Here is a 25,213-nt window from a genome sequence, read left to right on the forward strand (position 1 = left end):
AACTAATCGCAAATAAAATGAGCTATTTAATCATATTATTATAAATAAATATTATTTAATTTTGATATCAATAAAATTTATTTATAACAACAAAAAAAACATGATAAATAATTTATATATTTTTTATATTTTTTTAGTTTAAAAATAAATTTATTTATTTATTATTTTTTTATTGAATTTTATTATAAATCTAAAGTTCAAAGCAAGCTCTTTGAAAAATAAATTTTTCATGCAAAAAATAAAACATAATAAAATTTATAAAAAAAATGAAAAAAAAAATAATTTTTTTTTATAGTCACGAATCGTCAAGGTTAATAACCAACTGTATCTAGAAAATTCGAACATTAATATTACCTTCAAGTGTTTTTTTTATTTATCTTATTATTTGAAATTAAAAAAAAATAATGTATTAAATGAAAAAAAATTCCAGAAACTACTGGTAATAAATTTTTTTCCTTTAAATTAATAAAAACATTGTTGTTAATCACTTTGGCTTTTTATATTTATTCGAAATTTGTTTACGAAAAAACTAGCCAAGTTTCTTTTGACCTTATGTTAACAACAAAACTTGTATACTTGTATATTTTTTTTTTTAATTCCTAATGGACGATAGTTTAGTATGCAATCTAACTTTTTGTCTTTTTTTAAAACCATAAATTATACATGTTTTTTAATATTTTTTTTTTATCTAAAAATTTCCTTGTTTATTCATCCTATCGTCAAATGTTATAAAAAAAAAAAATCTTCATCATGAATAGCGTAGATAATTTTTTTAATGTTTTTCCCCACGTTTTTGTATATTATCTTGAATGACCTTCATAAAAAAATGTAATGATATCGCTTGGTTAAAAATATAAAAATTAAAATTTAACAAAAATAAATAGAATACATATTTCATGCTGTAATTTATTCTTTGAATTTTTATATTTTATCATCAAGATATATATTTATATCCCCGTGTACTTGGAAACTTCCAGAATTTTCTTTTTCCTTTTTGCAATATTTATTTAACAATTATTCATCGTTTTTTCAATTGAAAATTTTTATAAATCTGAAAAAGTTTCATTTATCTAATTGTTTCGCAATAAAGTACCTGGCAATTATTCAAATTGAAAAATGAAATAACATAGTAAAATCAGAGTGTAAATTCTTGGAAATATAAAAACAATTATCTCAATGTTAACAATAATTTTTTCGGCGAACAACAACTTAAGCCATAATTAAATAAAAAAAAAAAAACAAACTCAATGACTCAAAAAGATAATATTATTCATCAAAATATTACTGATAATTTTTATAAATTTAATTATTGTTACTCATCAATAATCAATAATCAAGAAAAAATAAAAAAATTCTTGTAACAAATAAATTTATTTATTTATTTATTTGAATGATTTTATAAAAAAAAAAAAATAAAAATATTATCTAAATAAAATGAACAATTTCAAAAATAATAATTGCTCAATGTTTATCTTCTTTTTTTCTCCATAATAAAATAGTTTATTAAAAAAAAAAAATATTATCTATTTAATATTTTTTTCTGCCACATTCAAGTAGCTAGAATCTTCTATTTAAATTGCGTAGAAATAACCAGCAATACACGTACATATGAGGAAAAAAAAAAAAAGGATATAAAAAATTCCAGTTTGTATATCACGTGAATAAAGCAATCCGAGTGGGGAATATTGAAAAGGGAGTAGAGATGTAGTTAGAAGTAAGTAAATAAAATGAAAAAAATAAAAAAAAATGACTCAACTATGTATATAAAGAGAGAAAAAGAGAGAGGATAAGAGTGAGAGGAAAAAAAACTGGACACAGTTAATATGTATGAGCCATATACATGTAAAGTTTGAATTTAAATTTTCAATGTAACAGTGGATAAATTGTAATAGTGGTGGTAAATAATACTGTGCATGATACCGACACGTGATTGGCTGTTTTGTCAGCTATCTGACGGCATACTTATACCGATCGCGAGGTATTTTTTAACGCAGAACATAACAGTGCTTACTACAGTGTCAAGATCTTATTATCAATTTACCTATTTCCTTTTTTTTTTTTTTTATATTCAATTATATTGTTTTTTTTTTTACAATTGAAAATTAAATAAATATAATTTTCTATTTTTGCCTACGTAATTTTATTTTGTTTATAAATACTTGTGAAAAACATTCAACTTGTGGTTTTTTTTTTTAGTTTAAATATTTAAAAAAAAATCATGAAGAGCATTTTTGGTGTTTTTGTCGTCGTCTGTTTTATTGCAGTTGTGCATTCTTTTCCAGGTAAGAGTTTACATAATTTTTTTGAAAATTAGGTAACTTTATAATTATCCCGCTAGGTGACCTCATTAATTTTGAATTTAAATACAAAAAAAAATAACACACAAAAATATACCTCAATTTAATAAATTTTGAAAAAAGATTAAAATGAAATTACAAATCAAATTTACGGTTGTGTCATTCATCAGGATAATTATTATTACCGTTTAATGTTTTTTTTTTTTTTAAATAAAAATTATCAGCGGATGCTTCGTAGTTGTAACACCGATCGATGAATTGAATGAAAATTGAGCCAGACATTTCGAGAATGTCAGACATCCGACAAACCAAAGCACACCGGAGATTATTATTTTTTTTCCTTTAAATTCAATCGATTTATTATTTTCATCAATCTTTACGTTTCAATAAAAAACCGGTTATTTAATATTTCAATTTGACGATGCATCTTTTTCTTTTTTTTTTTTTTTCATTATCGATAATTTATCTCAGATATTTATCGGTGATTTAATGTTGAGGGTTAAGGCTATTAGATATACCTGCAGCATTAGAAGGTGCATTTCCGGAAAAACTGGTTGTCCTTCGTATCATTGACTTGTAATATAAAAAAATATTTTAACTTTGTCTACACGCTTTTATATATCCAATATAATGAAAAAATAAATTGATGAACAAACGAACCACAAAAAAGTGAAAGGTAAAAATAAATTAGAAAAATAAAAAAATATATTTTTAAAAGTGGTTAACCGTGGAGGATAAAGTGTAGAAAGAAATTTATTAAATATATTTTGACCTTCACACAAAAGACTGCATGGTCAGAAAAAAAAAAAAATATTAAAGTCATAAATTTGACAAACGAAAAAAAATGACCTCTATTCATTTGTTGACTAAATTTTAATATAAATAAAAATACATATAGAAAACAGGAAGATGCATAATTAATTTATATAATATATATATTTAATTAAAAATTGTTTTTTAAATGATTTATTTGACGAAGAAAGTGATGTGTTAATTGCGGTCTAGTTAACGATATACCTGTTGAATAAGGAAGCTTAATACGATGTGAAAAATCCACCGGCTAAAAATAAAAAGAAACAACGTCTATGTGTGTGTTTGTGTGTATGGTTGGACTTTAATAATAACTTAGTATATAGCTCAGACACATAGCCAAGAAAATAAAATGAAGAAAAAATTGGTAAATGGATGAGACGTCATATCGAAGCATGCCATCTGCACCGAGCAAAATGAAAATATAAAAATAGTATCAACGACCTGTGGACAATCATCTAGACATTTTATATATCCAATCTCTCGAAAATAATTCGCGAAAAAGTTGAAAAGCCGTGAAATTAAATGAGACAAATTGTCGAAGAAAAATAAAAAAACTTTTATATTATTTTCGCAACTTTAAGCATTTCTTTTTTTTTTTTTTTTTCAATTAGTAATATATAAAGAAACAAAAAAATTATCATTGTAAATGATAAAAATATACAAGTGCTCCAAAAAAAAAAAGAAAAAAAAATTTACCTTTTTAATTTTCAATAAATGTGTTTTATAATTTTTTTTTGTCAAAGAGACGCAGTTGTATAAAATAAATATTAAAATAAAAATAATTTATCTATTGTTGAGTTTTGAATGACGATAATTTATTGTCAAAGACAAAGACAAACAAAGATAACTGTATATGTAAATACAATTTGGGTTAATAAAAAAGAAAAAATAAAACGAATGAAATATTTAATCAGACAAGTAATAAATAATAAATAAAAATTTTGTTATTTAAAAATAAAACTCGAAGCTTGACTGTAAATATAGAGAAAAAAAAATAATAATAATCAAATTATCAACGCCTGACATGCTGTAAATGAACCTTTTTCCATTGTTTAATCACTTGAATTTTATTTTTAAAATACAATCGAGAAATGTACTTAATCAATTTACGTAAGACTATTTTTCTTTTATTTTTATTTAACATGTAATCTTTATTTTTATACAATTTTTTAAGAGGATGTATCGATAAAGACACTGAGTGCATTTTAAGCGGATTTTTAAACTTGATATATTTACTCCAATTTTTTTTATTTTCTCATGAAATTTTATTATTATTTTGCATGAATAAATGTACAATATTCTCGAGAATAAATACTGGAAAATATATCATTGTTTTTTTCGATAAATAATAAATATTAACTCAATTGTTGGAAAAATAAAAATTAAAAAAATAAAATTATAAAATTATCATAACAAGAGATAATTTGAGCATGTAAATTTTATTAATCGTCTGAAATTTGTGATCTTTTTATAGAAACAGAAAAAAAAAAAAAAATAGAGTTATATTTATTGGTGACAAGTAATGGCTGACACAGTCGAGCAAAAGGCAATTAAAGGAAGCCACACCTGTGACAGCTGTCTCCAACTTTTCAATACAACTTTATTTTTTTTTATTCACATTGTATTTCCGACAAATTAAACAATGTAACTCCTCCCAATCCCCTCATCATGAAAACACCGTGAAATACACATATAAAATCACATGTCATAATGAATATTTCATATATTTTGTGTGTGTTTGCACGTATGTCTGGTACATGAATCTCTCTCGAGACAAATATAAAATTATACAACTTTTTTTGTGACAGACAAAAAGAGTTTTTATCGTGTCACATTGACAAAATAAAATAAAAAATTAAAAGGAAATAGTTGACATCAAAATGATTGACTTGAATCAAAAAATAAAAAAAAAAAATTCCCATTAGCTAAAATTGACGTTCTGAATTTTGTTGTATATATTGTAAATAAATGTAAAATAATAATTGAAAATATTTATAAAAAATACTTTAAACACACAAGTATTTATTTAGATTAAATCAAAATAATTTTAAAAACGTCATTTCACCAAGAATATAACAAAAAAATAAATAAAATTAAAAAATCAGAAAAAAAAAATCAAATTAAATTAGCTAAAGAAGTTTATTGAATTATCTGAAATAATATAAATATTGTTTTATTTTTTTTAGAATGTTATTTTATTTATTTAATACGTTTACTTTTTTTGAAGGTGAAATGTTGAGTCAGACTGATCGAAACAGACATGTTTGTTAATTTAATTTGTAAATATATAAAATCATTTTGGTAAATATTAGTCACGACGACGACGACGACGACGAAAATAAAAGACTCTATTTCAGGTCAAGTAAAAAATATTTATAAAAGAATAATAATAATGCAAATAATATTTATTTGCTATTTGAGTTTTTTAAATTATAAAAAAAATACATATGAAGTAGATGATAAATAATACAGTAGTAGTATTTTTGTTTTAAATATGTTGATTATAAATACAAACAACACCACTGATTTGTGGTTTGGCTAAAACTTTATCACTGTTGAACTTAATACTTGTGAATGTTGATGATAATTAAAGTAATTTGATACAAGAAACAGTGTCATTTTCACAATAGTGCAAATTGGATAAACAAATACACCAAAGTTGTCCATATATATTCAAACTTTCGCATGATAAATTGTAAATTTTTAATTTTAAAACTTTAAATATAAATATACATATATTTTTTCCATCCATCAATCTACTAATTGTATTAATAATAACTCTAAATTCTTTTATCTTTAACTATTATATGTAATTCAATAAAATTTCCATTATTTTAAAAAATTATTCAACTAAATTATCAAGCTCGAAATTCATGTGGACATTTAATTTTTATTTCTTCAACAATAACCTTGATTATATTGTTGTTAATATATGTAAATTAACGTTAAATTAATTTTAAATTGTATGCAAGTGTCTTCATTGTTGTTGTAATAATAATTTTTAAAATAAAATAAATTATTATTATTATTTTCATGATAAATAATAATATACAAAGACACTGTGAAAATGTCAAATGTCTAGAAGCATTGTGTATGAATTTTGACATATAATATTCATTTGATTTGCAACAAGCATATGTAGCAAGTGCAATCACACACACATGCATGTACGAATATATATTTATATAACAAGTTGAATTTGTTTATGTATGTTGGTAAATTCAAGACGTGAGTAATAACTCCATGGCCAAGTGTACAACGCACATATAAACCAAACTTATATTGCATCTGGTTTATACATCTCTATACACACACACGAATAAATATTATATTATATTATTATTATTATTATAGTATGACTAAGCGCCACAAAAAATTTTACGAATATTGCAGCGCCAAGTCTCTTATTACGCTATAAAAAAAATGAAAAAAAAAATATATTTATATATATGAAAATGGTTATCATATATAAAGTTGTAAAAAATATTTAAAAATTATTATTATTATTATTTCAAGTTGTATTTTATTTGAGAATATATATTTAAATTTTCATAGTCAATCGTATATAAAATACATAGAATGAGTGTAATAAAAATTGAGTATGTATTTTTTGTTGAAATTATAAAAAAAGAAAATGAAATTGATTGAGATTTTATTTTATTGCTGGTTGAGCTTTAGATTGTTTGTAGTAGTTTAGAATACAGTGAGATGTACAATTTACAAAAGAAGAGATATAGAAAGAGGGGGAGGGTTAAAGAAGGGTAAAATAAATTGATTTCAATTGCAATTGTACGTGCATGAAGCAAGGAGAATTGACGAGAAACCTGGCAAATTGGATAATCGCCAGAAGCACCAACGTACGAATCATCTTCTCTCAAACTACTTGGAATAATTTTTATTTTTTTGATTTTTTATTTTTATTTTTTTTCTGGACTGGATTTAATGTTCCAAATGACAAACAATGAAGTATGAAGTCTTATATTTACTCTGTAATTTTATTTTAATTTTTATGGTTTTTTTTATATTTTTTATTTTTCAAGTTTGAATGTTTTTGACGCTATTTTTTATGAGACCCTTATTCTTTTGTATACTTGATTCTGGCAAAGTTTAGTTTTCTCAAGATGCTGAATATTTTTTAAGTCACTAGTGAATTCACGACTAGTCCCTGAGGACCACCACGAAAATGACTTTTTGTTGGAATAAAAAAAGAGAAAAGAAATGAGAAAAAAAAATATTCTAAAGATTAATAGATGAAAATAAACAAAAAAAAAATCAGGAGAAAAATAATTCATAGCTCCTTTTTTTTTTAAATATCAATTATTGTCTGTAATAATAATAGAATATAATATTTATTTTGAAGATAAAAAATAGAGATCGATAATAAATTTGTAAATGAATTACCAATTACATAATTAAAATAATTTAAAATGATGCTTCAAATATTTTAAATGAATTTATAAATTATAAAATTATTTTTAGAGTTGATAATTTTTATAAAACCATTAGCACTGATTATTTTTGCATAATTATAATGATGTTATAATTTATATATGAGAAAATTCAATATTGTAAATAATTAGCAATGCTTCAATCACACTGGATTTAATTGAAAAATAATTTTTTAATTAACCAACACTGTGGGCTACCAATGAAATTAATTCAAACCCAACAAATTGATAAGACGAAATCTTGAGATTATAAAATATAGACAGGTCAAATAATAATTATTAACAATGACAATAATATTATTTTCTTTTGTCAATGCTCATCAGCAGTAGTGTAATTAATACAACTTATTATTATTCCAAAATTATAATAATTTCATATTGTTTACTAGACTGTAACGATGCTTCAAAAATAATTAACGATGCTTTAATTAAACAAAGTTCTTTAAATAAATTATCACTGGATCTATTATTGACATTTTCAAAATTGAAATGTATATTTTTTTCATTAATAATTCTAATAAATAAAAAAATATTGATTTAATCAAACGATTGCCACTGGGTTATTAAGTATCCCCCTATTGGCTTGATTTTTAAAATACATAAATACACACACAAAATGTGTGTAAAAAAAAAACCAACGATGTTTCGTTTTTTTTTTTTTTTTTAAACATATATAAATCAATATGACCAATTTTATTCGTTATGCATCAAATGCCATGGTTAATTTGGATTCTTTGACTCGTGAATAATTGATCAAGAGTTTAATGAATTTACTTTCTACCTGAATAAACAAAATTACCGAAGAATAAATAAAAATAAATTGAAGATATAAATCCAATTAGTTATTAAAATAAAATTAATTTAAAAACAATAATAATAATAATGAAATATTTATATATTTTTCAGGTGTTCCACGTGATTCAAATGAGTCAGATAAAAAATCAAATGGTGAAACAATATTAATTCTACCAGGATTACACGAAAATCCATTCCATGGAGATTCATTCCAGCCAAGTTTTTCATTTTCTGATTTGACTGATGATGGTGACAGTGATGAAGATAGCCTTGGTTATCATCCATTCAGATTTAATTTTGATTCATCAAGTTTTTTCAAACGCATGCAAGGTATGTGTTTATAAATTATATTCAATTAATGTCATTTAAAAGCCAACTATATATATAGTCAATCAAATTGTATAATAATAATTTTCATGAACAAAATTTTGGTTTAGAAACTTTCTATTATCATGATTAATTACATGAAACTTTAAATTTGTAAATTAGCCAGATATTATTTTTAGCATTATCATCAAATTATTCACTTTTTTTTTTTTCAATTAAAAATTAAATTTATAATTTTAATCAATATAAAAAAATAATTTTCATTAGCCAATATTATCAAAATTGAATTTCACTAATTATCCAAAATTAATACCAGCTATTTTAATCAAAAATAATTCAATTTTCATTACTCTATATAAATTATTTAAAAAAAAAAAATTAATGATAATAAATTTAAAAATAAATCATCATCATTGTTGACAAGTTGTTTAAATATTATACAAAAAAAAAAAAAATAATTAATAATCTCAATCAATTAAGCTTGAGTAAATTAATCAGATAGCAATTTTTTTTTCATAGAAAAACCATGATACCCATCACCCAGCCAAAATATTATCTACAAAAAATATATTTTGGCAAATTTCCAATTTAAACAACTTCAATATATATACGCATGTCGAGAAAATTTAGCCTCTATAAAACCAGTACATGTATACAATTATAAACATGCACGTATATCAACAACATGAATATACATTTCAAAATAATAATTTATATATTTTCACATATGTAAAGTGTAAATAATAACTGCATTACATAGATATCTATTCAACAATATACAAAACATACATTACAAGCCCTTCAATTATTTATAAATCACTACTATCCCATCAAAATAATAATAATAATAATAATAATAACAACAACACATAAATATACTTGAAATGTTGAATCTCAAACTAAAATATATTTTCAACTAGTACATGTTTTCACACACATTTATATGTAATTATTATCTCTCCCTCTCAACTTGCTTGCCAAAATTTGAATTTTCAAAAATTCAAAAAGCAACCAAGTTGTTTAGATATGTGCTATATATATTTATATATTTCTCACGGACATTTCTCTTTTATATTTATATATGTATATTCATTGAGCTTTGAATTTGTTGAGAATATATTTCATTTTGTAGATAGATATATACAAAAGTGATTCTATGCAGTCACATCATTACGTCGTTCATCCGCTTGTGCTGCTTTTCCATTGCTTTCATTTTATAATATAATATTATTGTCATTGTTATCATTGTTGTTATTATATTTGTTATATTATTATTCAATAATCGATAGAAAAAACTGCGGCTTTTAGTTTAATGCACTTAGTTTGTTTGGTATTGTTGTATATTTTATTATTTTTCTTCTTGGTTTTTATGTTCTTTTGATTTATTTATTTGTTTTTTTTTTTTTTTTCATCTGTGTATAGTGGCTTATTTTTTATAGATATTTAAAAAAAAATAAAAGTCTGCGTTGAAAAGGAGCAGATGTATGTATGGATATATATTTAAATATTTTATTTATCAATTTTTTTCAAATCTAAAGGTCTTTGTTTATAATGGAATTTTATTATTTTTTTAAATTTAATTCAAGTATAAATCTTGTTGTTATTAATTTGAAAAGGAGAGATAATAGTATTGACAATTTTAAAATGATACAAAAAAATTGATATATTTATATTGTATCTATTTATAATGAGATATGAATTTTAAAAATATAATGACATTAAAACCCACACGTAAGCCAAAGTTTGTGTTGAATAAATATGATGGAAAAGGTCAATAAAGATTATCAGCATATATATTTTTCGCAGACAATAATAACACTTTTATAAAGTCTCTTTTGAATCACATTTATTATTATTATTATATTTATTTTATTTATTATTAATTATTTTCATTGACGCAAGAATATTTTATTATTACGTACGTCAAGGCTTTATAAAAATAAATCCCAAAAATAAATATATATTTATTGGATTAATGAAAATAAATTCAATAAAATCGTCATCGATTGAATAAAAAAAAAATTAACAGAGTAGCATTACTTATTTGTAAAAAAAAATAAAAAAAGGAGCATATTTTGACAGACAACAGTCACAATGCCAAGTTCCTTTTTGTTTTTAATTTTTTGTATTTTAAATTAAAAAAAAAAATGTTCCCATTAATTTTGGGATTTAATTATTGTTTAGTAATTTTTTTTTTACTCCAAAAAAAAAAAAAAACAACACTGATTTATAGTAATTCAAGGCGTGTGTGTGCGTGCATGTGTGTATTTTTTTTTGAGCCAATTACGTTCATGCAAAAAACACTTGACAATATGGCGGTCTTTTTTTTTTTTTTTTACTTTTTTTCTTGGGGGGGAAAACATGATTGACTCCGAAATTAATATTAACTTATAAATATGATTAAAATAAATATAAATAATGAAAATTACATACCCAATTGATTGCGTTGTGAGTTTTCATAATATACTCCGAAAATTGATGATTAAATTTACTCAAATTATCACATTTGTAACTTTTTTTTATTTTTCCTCAAAAGAAAAAAATAACTGCTAAACTTGGACATTACACTCACAAAGATTCACAATAAAACAACAATATATTTAATTATAATTGATTAAAATTATTTCACTCACGATAAATAAATAATAATAAAAACACGATAAAAGAAAAAACAATATTTCGCGACGAAAAAAAATAAGACGTGGCGTCATTTTTTTTTATTCGCATAAAAATGATATTTTTATTATTAATTAGCACTTGTAATCACTGGAGTATTATTTAAAATAACTTCTTACACAACACTTATGTATTTGTAATTATTAAAATTATTAAATTATAATATTTTTATTATTAATTTGCAAAAATAAAACGACAATAATGAGAGATTGATGCTCACACGTATAGGGCCAAGATCACAACTGAAAACTTTTTTTTTTTTCGTCTAGGGGGGAAGGTGTAATACTTAAAAAAATGCGAGAGAGCGAGAAAAAGAGAGAGAGAAAGAGAAAAAAACAAAACACAAACAATATTGCAAATGAAAAAAAAAAAAAAAAACAAATTCAAAATATAAAAAATACTGAAATTTGTTTTTAATATAGTTATTATTGAAGATAAAAAAAATAGAGATCAATAATAAATATTTATAAATAAATTATCAATTAATTAAAATAATTTAAAATGATCCTTCAAATATTTTAAATAAATTGATAAAATTATAAATTATTTTTAGAGTTGATAATTTTTATAAAATCATTGTCACTGATTATTTTTGCATAATTATAATGAAAATTCAATATTGTAAATAATTAGCAATGCTTCAATCACACTGGATTTAATTGAAAAATAATTTTTTAATTAATCAACATAGTGGGCTATCAATGAAATTAATTTAAACCCAACAAATTTAAAGACAAAATTTTGAGATTATAAAATACATGAAGGTCAAATAATAATTATTAACAATAACAATAATATCATTATTACAACTTATGAATTTTTTAAAATTAAACTATAATAATGTTTCAAAAATAATTAACGATGCTTTAATTAAATAAATTATCACTAAATAATTATCAAATATTTCATGTTTTTATTATGACTGTTTTCTTGAGGTCAATTAATAATAATAAAAATATTGTCTGACCTTGAACTAGGTGATAAATTAAAATTTAAATAATAATCTGATCAATTTTTATAAAAAAAAATTCATGTATGTGTCGTAAAATTGACCTAAATAATTAATCAAAAATTATTCAGCCAATGAAAAAACGTTAAAATGTCAACCTTCGTTATTAGTGAGAAAAAAAAAAAACAAATATTATATTTAAATGACAAATAAACAAGTTGAGCTTTCACTGTTCAAAGACCTTAACCACTGTCGTGCAAATAATTATTATTATGAACTAATTAAAAAATATATAATAACCGCAGTATAAATATTTTTAATTTTGATCGAAAGTGAGTGTTATTAATTTTTATTTTACATAAAAGTTGAAGGCTATATATAATTATAATTTTTAATCCAAAAAAATAAAGAATAAAACGCTAATTGAACCAGGATGTTAATAATCAAATTAAAACCTTGTATTTTAATTTTCCGGTAAAAATAAAAAAAAAATCAAATAAAAGATTTGTTGATGAGTGCTTTGAAGCAATAAAATTGAATAATAAAATTATTTTATGGTTGATGAAGATGAGGATAGACATGAAACTAATGTTCATCACATAATAAATAATTTAAATGTCATTATTTTATTGACATCAACAGTGTTAAATTTTAATTTTATATCACATCAAAATGCGTAACAAAAAACGTCATATATTTTATTCAAAACAATGCATTAATTCATCCACTTGAATATACTTTTTCATTTCATAATTTTATACATGACAACATTGACAATGACACTCGATCAAAAATTAATTTCATCCCCATCAATGATATCCATTTTTTTTTCTTTTTAATATCATAATTAAAAATCTTTAAATTAATTCAATTTAAAAAATTATCTGATGATTTATTTTTACCGTAAAAAATAATTGAAATACATAATATAAAATTAATATGAATGAATTATGAGTTTTTCATTTTTTGACATATTTTTTCAAGTAAATAATTCAATTATACATTGAAATTATAAAATGGATTTTTTTAATGATAATTAATTTAGACATAAGATTGAATTTTATTACAATAATTAATTAATTTCATGCCAGCGCAATTTATTCTCCTGTCTTAATTCCATTTTAAAATAATTTTTTTTGTATCTAATTTTGTTTTTTTTTTATTGCGGCTCATGTATTATTAATTATTGTTTATTGTTGTAACAATTTTCCATCTCGTAATGTGGATAAATAGGAAAGGGATTATTCGAAAAGGATAAGGGTTAGTAGGGATGAAATTAAATGGCAGATATGTATAAACACAAAATCAGTGAATCGTATAATATTTGCAGCAGTACTGTGAATAGTCAGTTGCATTGTTGAACTTGTAAAATATTGGAAAATTTATTGCTTCATTCACTCATAAAATAATATCGATCATCATTTGCTTGTAAATTATTATCATACGTATAAATTTTACTCAATTCATGACCAATCGTTGTACAACATCCGCAAAATTATCATATTGAAAATTAATTTTCTTTTTTTTTCTTTTTCTAAATATATAACATGTAAGAGTAAAAGCTGAAAATGGATATGTATATCCTCTACTAAATTTACCATTAACGTTAATATTTTATTATTTAAACTATAAATTATTTACGATTACTTGAAAATACACAAATATAATTTTATGTGTGCTTTTTTGCTTCTTGAATCTTCAAATAAATTTTACGTTAATGTGCTCGTATATAAACTGGGTTATTGATATTTTTTAAGAAAATAATAATGTCTGTTTGTGAATATTCTCATCTACAAGATAAATAATTTTATCATAATACAATTTTATTTTATTAACTTGTAAACAGGCGGGTTTATTATGACAATAAATCATTTTTTAAAATTAACAAAAAATTAAAAACACTATTATTTAATGTTAATCAGTGTTGATAAATTTTTTAAATGGGCTTTTTTGCTTTTTTTTTATATTGAAAATCAATAGCTTAATTAATTAGTGATACTTTTAGATACAAGTGATGGAATTTCAAAAATTCTGTACGTTTATTATTAAATTTCCGGGAATAAAAGGTAATAGAGGTCATTATGATTGTTGAAAAATAAATAAAAAAATTAACAAGTTATTAAATCAATATTCAACTTATTAGAAAAATAATTAGAAATTTTTATAAATTGATTATTATTTTCCTTGAAAAAATTATAAACAATTAGTTGAAAAATTTTATTAAAATTAAAATGAAAATTTAACATGATTAATTGTTTAAAAATATAATCAACACACTGAGTCAAATTAAAATATAATATTTCAAAACAACACTAAATCCACAAATGAAATAAAAAAAAAAACTAAAAATTCTAATTATAATAAATCTAGGAAATAATTAACAAAATAATATATTTGTCAAATGAAAAAAGTGATATTAAAAATGTTTCAAAAATAAATAATTTAAATATTATTCGAGAGCTTTTAATTGATGCCAAATAATGAGCCAATTATAAATTTATATATTCCAATTAAATTTATGATATTAGTAAATTATATTGGCGACAATTTAATCAGTCTAAAAATTATATCAGCTTTATTTGAAAATCCATAAAATCAATACATTTCTTTTTCATCTTTTATATTTTTCACTTGGTTTTTTCATAAATATATATCTTATTTTTCTTCATCTCTGCATTATTTTATTTTTCATTATTACATTTTATTTATTTTTCTTCATTTTTGTGCTCAGCACCTTCATGAACAGACGATGAAATATAAAAGACTCCTCGAGCCATGAAAATTCTTTCAGTCTCACGTACTTGTCATCCAGCTCCATTCATATCTATAGAATATATATTCAACTTTTTTTTTTTTTCATTTTATTTTATTCTCTCCATTTTTTCATTATCACCTCTATATTACTTACTATTTTTTTTTTTTTTTTGCCTCTTTCATCTGCAATTATCTAGGAATGAAAAACAACATCGAAAAATAAAGAAAATCAAAAAAATAAATAAATTTATTAACAAAGCGTTTACATTGTCTATTTGAGATAATAAAAATTATTTCAATTGGTATTTCATACTTTGATATCACCTTGACAATAATAGCTAATAATATTTTTTTTTTATTTTTCAGATACAATGAAAAATCTTGAAGCACAATTGGCCAATTCATTTTCTCATATTCCAAAACCTGGCTCATTGCTTCCATGGGGAAATGTTCCTGATGGTGCAAACTCAACTTCAACTAAAAAGGTATATTTTTTTTTTTTTTTTTTTTGTAAAATAAACTATTTACTACTTTCTTGAAAATAAAAAACAATAACTTTTTTTTTTTTTTTAAATATACACTTGTTTTCTTGTAAATTGCGTGATGAAATTTATAGAAAAAAAATTACACGAAACAGTCAAGCGTTGCAAGACTCTAATAATTATTAATTATAAAAAAAAAAAAAATGTTAAAATAAATATAAATTAAACATCATAATTTAAAGAGAAAAAAAAAAAAAAAACCTACATTGTATATATTTTTCTTTGATGTTTTATTCAACAACTAAATCATTAAACATTTAAAAAATGTTCAAATAATAAAAAAAGTTTTTTAAATGTAAATTCAAGCAAGATAAATTGATGTTTGACATTGAATGAATGATTTGTTGAAGAATATAAAAAACAATAAAATTGATACATATATTTTTGAATTTAACAGGTGATTGACGGACACGTTGTAACGATCAATGAAACGACATACAAGAGTGACGATGATAGTACATATGTTCGATTCCGTATTGTAGATGTACAACCGGATAACACGACAGACGTGACAACTGAATCAGATACCAAGGACATTGATCAGAATGGTGGTGAAGTTACAGACAAAATACCAAATGATAATTCATCAACTCCATCGCCATCATCACCATCATCACCAATAACAACAACAACAACAACAACTGAATCAACAAAAGAAGAAACAACACCATCTTCAAGAAGTGTTGAAACTGTTGAAGATCTTGGTAACAATGAAATTCCAAATCAAGTTGACAACTTCAGAGCATAAATTTAACAATCAACACTATTATTGTAATTTAATTTTTTTATTATATATCTCGAAAGAACAATTTTTAATAATTTAATAATCAAAAAGATAAAAAGTTTTAAATTGTTAAACCTTTGTTATTAATTTTAAATGAAAAAAAATAATAATAATTTACTATTTTGTCAATGGTTTTATCGAATCATTCAATGACATTCAGGTAATAATTTTATTCAAATAAATTTAATCAAATTTAACATTTATTTTTTTATTTACTTGTCAATTATTATTTCATTTTTTATTTCCTTTTTTTAGAATAACTATTATTGTACAGAAATTCAGTTTGTTTAAAGTAAAATCTAGCTTACTTTATTCTTTGGGGTATTACAAAGGGCTTCTTATAAAAGTTGGACGGTTTTTGTTGTAGAAAAAAAGAAAAAAAAAAAAAAAGACATAAAAACTTTACATTTTAATATGTTTTTATATGTTTTTTTTTTATTTTATTTTTCTTTTCATTTGATGGATTTAAAAAAATTATGACTTGTTGCGATGCAGACATTTTTTGTTTGTTATTATTTTTATTTGACATCAAGAAATCTCTTTAAATTGTTAAAGAGACCTGAGTGTTTTATCAATGTGACGAAGTGTTGTTTCAGGAACAGAATCTTTGAGTGCTCGTCTGAAACCATCCCATCTTGATAGTTTCTTGAACATTTTTTTAGCATTATTTCTGAATAAAGGAAATAATAAATTACATTAACAATAAATGACACAATTAATAGCTATTCAAAACAATACCTTGCATCTAAATTTCCATCCATTATAAGTTTAGCACTGGCACTAAGAAATTTATCACGAATATCACGTGGTAATATCATCACAATATCAGGTCCAACACGATCAACAATTGACAATAATAATCTTGCTGATGCAGCACGTACAATGGCATTTTGATGACTAAAAAAAAAAATGATAAATAAAAAAAATTAATAATTATTACAACTATTTCTAATCGACAATTTACCTAGCTCCACGATAAACAATAACAGCAACTGTTTTTTGAGGTGATAAATGTTCAATCATACGATCCAATGCAGCATTACTATCAGCTCGTAAAAATTTATTTGTATCAGCTGTTCTTTGAAGAAGTGGACCAGCAATATCATCCAGTTCCTAAACAAATAAATTAATTAATTAAAAAATAAATCCTATAATAATAAAATAATAATCAACAAACCTGATCAAGACATTTAGTTTGTGATTCAAAGACATCACCAGCTGCAAGACAAGCTGTTCTAGCAACTTGTGATCTTAAATTTTTAACATGACGTCCAAGCAATCTACCAAGTGTTCCTGGTGGACAAGTTTCAAGTTGTTCTGGTCGTTGTCTTGCTATAATTGACAATGCTTTTAGTCCTTTTATTGTAACTTCCCTAAATAACAAAATAATTATTTATATATTTGTTTTTTTTTTTTTTTTCAAACTACAAGTACAAGTTTAAATGAAATATTTGTTATAAAGTTAAGTAATTAATTTACCACTCGGTACTTTCCAATTGTGAAAAACACTGTAGAATTGCAGTCTTTGATTTAACTGGTATTTTATTATCGACATGATGATTAATTTGACTGATTGGTGCAACTTTATTTGTTCCAATTCTTGGTTTAACTTTTATTCTTGGTACTTTTGATTGTGGTATTTTATTAACATCAGTTTCAAGTATTTTTGAAGTTGTTATATTGTCACTTGATGATTGTATTGATCTGTATGTCTTGCCAACAATCAATGAATCAATGTCTAAGTTGTCAGGAAGTTCAGTAAAACTTTGATTTGTAACCTGTTAAAAATAAAAGCCAATAATTAAATCAAATAAACTTTTAATTTTTATTTTTTTACGTCTTACAATTGATATGGCATCAAAGTTTTCATTCTCATCAAATTCACGTGATGCACTCAAGACACTTGATGATTTTTCATGACTAATTTCATCATTATTATCATCATGATGATTATTGTTATCAATTTTTTCATATGTAATATCATTGAGCTGTGAGGTGGCTCTTGAATGTGGACGTGATGTTGAAAATATTGATACTGAATTAGAAACACTACTTGATCTTCTTTCACTTATATTATCTTGATCTTTCATTCGAATATCCGTTGGTTTAAATTGTGTCTTTTCATCTGGACAAATGGAAGCTATCATCCGTGATTCAATATCGTCTTCAACATTATTTGAGTATTCCTCATTGTATATCTATATATATAAAAGAAAAAAATATATATATTTCATCATTTTCAAATTTATCTCAAGTTAAATCCTTAAAAATAAAATAAAATTTTCATTGATTAAATATTATGAAAGACACGTTGAAAAATACATCAAGTTTTTATTTTTCTCAACTAAAAAAAAACAAATAATTGACTAAATTTGTAGAAATATAAATTTATCAGCACAATAAAAGATAAAAGATAAAAAATAAATAAAAATAATTAAATTGACTGACCAATGAAGCACCTGGATGATCATGTTCATCAAATTCATAATTTTTAATTTGATTATTATTTTGTAAATTATTTTGAATTATCCTGTTGATTGATTCTGTTGAATTTGTTTCGTTTGATACAACTGATGATGATGAATCTGCTTGTTCAATTTCATGCTTATCAATAATTTTATTATCATGAATATATTGTTGATCATCAGAGCTTGTTTCTTTTTCCAAATCAGCTGAATCACTTGATACAACACTTTGTGCAATCTAAAACCAATTAAAAGTCATTATTTAAAATTTTATATTTTGTGTGTTTTTTTGTGATAAATATAATAAGCTTACTTGATCAATTGAATTATGCCTAGATGGATTTGATTCACCAGTTATAATATCAAATGATTTTTCACTGAATGAGTTTCTCGTTGGTGCAATAATAATATCATCATCATTGTCAATGTGAATGGAGGATGATTGATTATCCTGAATCGATTGATTATCAACAGAACAATTGGACGAACTGTTTGATACTTGAAAAGGCACTTGATCACAACCTTTGGTAATTTAACAAATTTATTATAAAGTTTGAAAATTCAATTATTTCATAGTATGTGAGGATATATAAATAGAATCAATCTACGCAAACTAAAGCTGACTTTATTCTCTCGGTTTTATATACATACATATATACACCAACAACTTTATCATCTTGCTTCGACTGAATTTACCCCAACTCAAAAGATCCTTTTGTTGTGTTTCATCAGGTGCCTAATGCACTTAACTGTCTTATCAATAATACCAACTTTTGCACACCCAAAAATTTTATATATTACAACAGCGTCTTGATTAATAAACCCCCAGGCTTTTTGTTTAATCATTAATTTTATTTTTTTTTTTACTCATTTTTAAGCTTTGTTTTGAGATAAATTTTAAATGGAAATTTTAGTCATTAATTTTAAATAAATTGTTTGATAATTAATTTACTATTTAATTATATTTTATAAATTTTTTAACAATGTTATTTCGTACAGTATTTATTTAAAATTGATTATTAATAAAAGTGAAATGTATGCTAATGAATTTCATAGAAAAAAATAATTTTTAAAATGAAAAAATTGTAAGGTTGTTTAAGTGCGTTGGCTCGGTCGTTATACTTGACCAACACATGACTCAATTTATCGATTGCATAAAAAATAATAAATAAAAAAAATGCAGGTAAATTATCTGATGGAGAATTGTCTCAGCAAGCAATAGTCACAATTTTTTTTATGTATATATGCATGTATATAAAATGCATATGTATTAACTTCTCGTGAATAGTCAAACTGAAAGGTTTTTGACCTCACGTTCTACTTTGTATACTTGTGCATACAATCAAACAATCAAACATGTATGAAAATACAATCTAGACAGCTGCAAGTATAATGACCACGCGATTATCTCTCGAAAAAAAATTTATTTATTTAGTAATCAATAAATAATTAATATTAAAATGAAAAAAAAAATTATGAAAATAATAATAGACAATAGCAAAAAAAAACAATAAAAATATTAATAATATTTTTCTTTTAAATAATAAAAATACCAATTTATTTATCATTATTATTATTGTTTATAAATTTTTTTAAATATTTTTATTTAATTTATTAAAAAAAAAATAAATTTTGAAAAAAGAAAATATAAATCGTTTAAATAATATTAATTAATTATTGATTTATTTTTAAAAAATAAATAAATATTTATAATTTAATGATTAGTCTATTGTTGTTAATAATTACTTTAATTATTTATTTATTTATTTGAATTATCAATAGAAAAAAATTACTAAAAAGAAATCGAAATTTTTAAATTATTTAAAAAAATAAAAAAAGTAATTATTGTGATTATTATTATTATTAATAATAATAAATAAAAATTAAATTATATTAATTTTGAATTATTAATATTGTTTTTAATAATTTTTTATTGCATGTTTTTATCTATTTATTTAAATTATTAAAATTTGCAATTTTCAAATAATAAAAAAAAATATTATATATAAATTAATCTGATAATATTCCAGACAATTTTTTTGAATAAATTTTATTTTTATTACCTGAGCACTGAGTCGATTGATCACTTAGATTTTGTATTCGATATGAATTTGCTTGTGCTGACACGTGTCGTCGATTTATTTCATTTAAATTTTCCTCATCATCGATATTACTTTTCTCGCTGTAAAAAAAAAAAAAATGTAATAACAACAATTCATTTTATTATTATATTATTAATTTGTTTATATTTTTTTTCTTTTCTTCATACATTTCTTGAATTATTTGATTATTTTTTAGTGGTATCACTGGTGTTGTTATTATTTTTGGAATAGTAAATCTATTGAAAGACGCAGACTCAAGATTTGATTCAATAATTTTAGTTTTTTTACATCCAAATACTGGACACCAATTGAATACATTTTTTGCCATTTTTTCATTATCACAATTGCTATTATTAATTTTTATTATTTCATCTTTTTTATTATCACTTGGCCATACGCAATATTTGAATAACATACTGTCAGTATATTATTGTCATTTAAATATTAATTGAGTCAAATACACTCTCCACTTTTTATTTTTTCAATTGATCAGAGGGAAGAATAATGACAATAATTGGAATTGATCAATTGAAAATATCGATTTACCATGAAAATAGACATTTTAAAAATCAAAAAATATAAAAATACATGTAAATATGTAGAAATTTTATCGAAAAATTAATTTAAATTACAAAATAAATTTATAAAAATATAGAAAATATTTATTTGAATTATGGAAGGTATATTGTTTTCACTATTGTTTCGGTATATTCTCGACAGTTTAACATGCACGACTGACCAGTTTGTATAAGGGCAAGCGTCGCGACGCTGACCGTCCCGAGGGGAGTTAATACCACCCCACATGTTGCCTTCACCTTTCCCTCATCATTTTTTTTTTATTCTTTTTTTTTTTTGCATGGTTATTTTACTCGTAAACACACATACAATTGTATTTTTTTTATCTTAACTTTTTATGTGTCTGTTATTTTCATATTTTTTTATTTTTATTATATTTTTTTTCTCCACACGTGTAGTAATATTTTCTAACAATATTTGAATATACCCTCGGGCTCATTTTCCACCCTTTTTTATATGTCAACAATTTTAACGTTGAAATAAGTAAATAAAAAATGAAAAAAAATGTTAAATTTTTAATTTTATTATATGATTATAAATTTATAAAAAATTCAAATGAAATTAGAATATTAATTTGAGTTATTTAAAAGTGGCATTATTAATTTATTAATAAAAATAATTTACAAAACTTTTAACGTGTGTATGAATTTTGATAAAAAAAAAAAAAAGAAAATTTGTAAATTGGAATTTATAAAATTCAGAATATTTTAAAGTTTGTAAATTACGTGAGAATATTTATCAAACTATTTTTATTAAATATAAATTAATAATTAAATTGATTATTAAATTAAGTTTTTTATTATTTTTTTTGAATTCCAAGACGAAAAAAAAATAATAGAAACACAGTGTTCATATTTTAATTAAATGTGTTAATGAATTTAAATTAATTAATTAAATTTTCATTTTTTTAATTTCATTCTTTCATCTTTAAATTTAATTTTAAAATATAAATATCCAACTCTCTGTGTGGTATCATCTCAATCATAAAATTTAAGATTATTTTTTCAACTGGAAATTTATATTCTTCAACTTATCCACCGCAATTTATTCTCATTAAATTTACCTTTCAACAAGACAACTATACAAAAGAAAATAAATATAAATAAAGGAAAAAAAAATTCTCAACAATTCTCATTTCAACAGGAAAATAATTAACCGTAAATTCATTTCAAGAATAAATGAAGAAAAAACTAACAAAAAACTTGATTCAAGTTTCAAATAAAATAGAAAAAAAATTTAAATGATACACTCTATATATTTAATATCCATAATCATCAATAAAATATTATTTTCATTTATTATTATCATCAAATAAATTATGCATCATCTAGATAAAATGAAAATCAATGAATGAAATTATCGACTAAAAAATAAAACACACAAGTACCAAAAGTAAAAAAAAAAAAATATAAAACAACAGTAGTATTTTGTGTCTGGAAAATCAATATAATTTCTAGTTTGAATTATCTACAAGCCACATAGTATAACCACATTGTATATTGTGATAAAAAAATAAAAAAATAAAATAATTGTTCACTTAACAATAAACCTACGGGTAAATTATTCATCGAGGAAGAACGAATGATAAGAAAAATATCAAAATTATGAAAAATAATCCAAGCTAATGGTCCCGCATGTTTGTCAAATGAACTGTTTGTTTATAATAATTTATAAACAAACAAACAACACGACAATATTAATTTACAATTATAAATTAATAAAGCCAATCAATCAATGCTTTTTTTTTTTTTTTTAACCCAAATTCCAAATAACATCATACACGAGACCTTTAATACCAATAATAATTACCTCATAAATTTCATTGTCAATCATAACTTTAATAGATACTCGAAATGTTAATTTATCAATTATTAATTTATTTTTTAGTTAATTTATTTATAAAAATATTTAATAATTTATTTATTAAAAACATTGATTGATTTTTTCAAATTTATTTTATTTTTAGTCAACTTTTTCAAGAGGGTTGAATAACACGAGGTGATATTGGAAAGGTGTCTTGGTCTATATATTTTTTTTTACTTATCAATTTAAATCTACACACGCAAGGATATTTGAGGGTGACTTTAATATATGTGTTTGTGTGTTTGTGTGTTGAATGATTCATGGTAAAGCAATTCCAAGTGTGTGATTCTTGAAAATTCAATAAAGTTGCGTGTGGAATTAAGTTTGTCAATATGAATTTTATGTTAGAGAATATAAGTATTTTTGAAGATAAAATTAGGTCAAATATTAAATGACTTACCCTTGAATCAATTGTGCATTTGATAGCCTTCGTGATCTTGATGGTTTTTGTACAACTGATAAAGATGCTGAATTATTTCTTTGGCTTATTGCACTGTTTCGTCTTGAGCCAACCTTTTAAACAAAGCAAAAAAAAAATTAAACAAACAATTAAATTGAACAACAAATCAATTTAAAAAATGCATTTATCAATTTACCCTAGATGGAGACAGTGAGTCATGATAATGATCCGGAAAAATAGATTGAACAACGCTTCTTCGTCTTCGATTATCAACTCTGTAAATATTTACCACATTAAATTTGAAAAAAAATAGCTAAAATAAATTAATTATAATACTAACATAGTGTCTGGAGTTGATGAATCCCTTTGTTGCTCGAATCTAGCACGTTCCTGTGATCCAGGACGAGATGGCTGTCTCAGTCTATCACCACGATATCTTCTAGCAATCTTAAAAATAAATATCAACAATTTAAATAATCAATTCAGTATTTATTTCGAGGTCGTTTGTTATTACCTCAACATCATTGACATCACTATCATGACGTTGTCCAGATGATGTTTGTGGTGCCGATGATGTTGCTTGATAAACATCATCATCTTTTTTTCGTCTGTGATAAGCTGTACTGTGTCTCATTGAAATTTCTCTATCACGGTATTGTGGTACTGGTATTCTCGATTCAAGTCTACCATTATGATTTGATTTTTCACCATAAATTTCATCCATACGACGATGAAAATTTTCTTCTGTTTTTCGTTGTTTCATTATAACGTCTTTATCACTATTTAATATATCATCAGCAACACCAATTTTATCAATACTATCATGTGATAAATATTTTGTAAATTTATCATCAAATATCAACTTGGCACTACTTGTTTCAGCTAATCATTTAAGGACAACAACAACAATTATTATTATTATAATTTAAATAGTTTTTATGATCTTTAAATATATTTAATTTAATTTATAATTTTACCAGTTAATATTGGAGAACTGTTACGATATTTCTCTTCGTTCCCAAGAGACAATTTATTCACTTCCTGTATCAAACAGATAATAACATTTTATTTAATTACATTATTATTATTAATCCTTTCAATTAATGTCAATACGTCACTTGGCATAATTCCCATTTTTTTATTATTATTTTTATCCCTCCCAGCTATTAAAATAATTAATTATTTCCACAGGGATATTCAACTCGAAATAATCAATTGATTATTTAAAAATAAAATTACAATTTAATAAAAAAAAAAATACCTCAATTAACGATGTAACATATTATTGAAATTTTCTTTTTAAATATAAAATGTTAAATTAGGTTGGAATAAAATAGCGACATTATTGTTTAATTGATTCATCAAAATAAAAATTAAAAAAAACAAAATCGAAATGATTGAATGTTTTTTTTTTTTTGTTAA

At 22.7% G+C, this 25,213-nt stretch overlaps 2 protein-coding genes across 3 annotated transcripts; one reads left to right on the top strand and one right to left on the bottom strand.

The window, feature by feature from the left end:
• Nucleotides 1–1,897: 1,897 nt before the first annotated feature.
• On the top strand, nt 1,898–17,030 carry LOC122851218 (icarapin-like). Its single transcript, XM_044150305.1, has 4 exons — nt 1,898–2,282; nt 8,465–8,683; nt 15,426–15,544; nt 15,999–17,030. The coding sequence occupies exons 1-4, from the start codon at nt 2,219–2,221 to the stop codon at nt 16,347–16,349; spliced, it is 753 nt and encodes a 250-aa protein (XP_044006240.1). The 5' UTR covers nt 1,898–2,218; the 3' UTR covers nt 16,350–17,030.
• LOC122851213 (putative uncharacterized protein DDB_G0289263) lies at nt 16,807–25,179 on the bottom strand. Of its 2 annotated transcripts, XM_044150300.1 has the most exons (15): nt 25,053–25,179; nt 24,769–24,832; nt 24,306–24,673; nt 24,132–24,238; nt 23,988–24,066; nt 23,792–23,904; nt 20,914–21,032; nt 19,164–19,372; nt 18,834–19,088; nt 18,230–18,583; nt 17,865–18,163; nt 17,563–17,758; nt 17,350–17,498; nt 17,124–17,282; nt 16,807–17,055 (listed from the first exon to the last, which is right to left on the bottom strand). In XM_044150300.1, the coding sequence occupies exons 3-15, from the start codon at nt 24,552–24,554 to the stop codon at nt 16,935–16,937; spliced, it is 2,409 nt and encodes an 802-aa protein (XP_044006235.1). In that variant the 5' UTR covers nt 24,555–24,673; nt 24,769–24,832; nt 25,053–25,179; the 3' UTR covers nt 16,807–16,934. The 2 variants fall into 2 exon arrangements, with proteins under 2 accessions (XP_044006235.1, XP_044006236.1); XM_044150301.1 differs by lacking the exons at nt 23,792–23,904; nt 23,988–24,066; nt 24,132–24,238; ... (1 more) ...; nt 24,769–24,832; nt 25,053–25,179 and adding an exon at nt 21,120–21,461.
• Nucleotides 25,180–25,213: the final 34 nt, after the last annotated feature.

Source organism: Aphidius gifuensis, linkage group LG3 (genome assembly GCF_014905175.1).
Source record: "Aphidius gifuensis isolate YNYX2018 linkage group LG3, ASM1490517v1, whole genome shotgun sequence".
Classification (NCBI taxonomy): domain Eukaryota; kingdom Metazoa; phylum Arthropoda; class Insecta; order Hymenoptera; family Braconidae; genus Aphidius; species Aphidius gifuensis.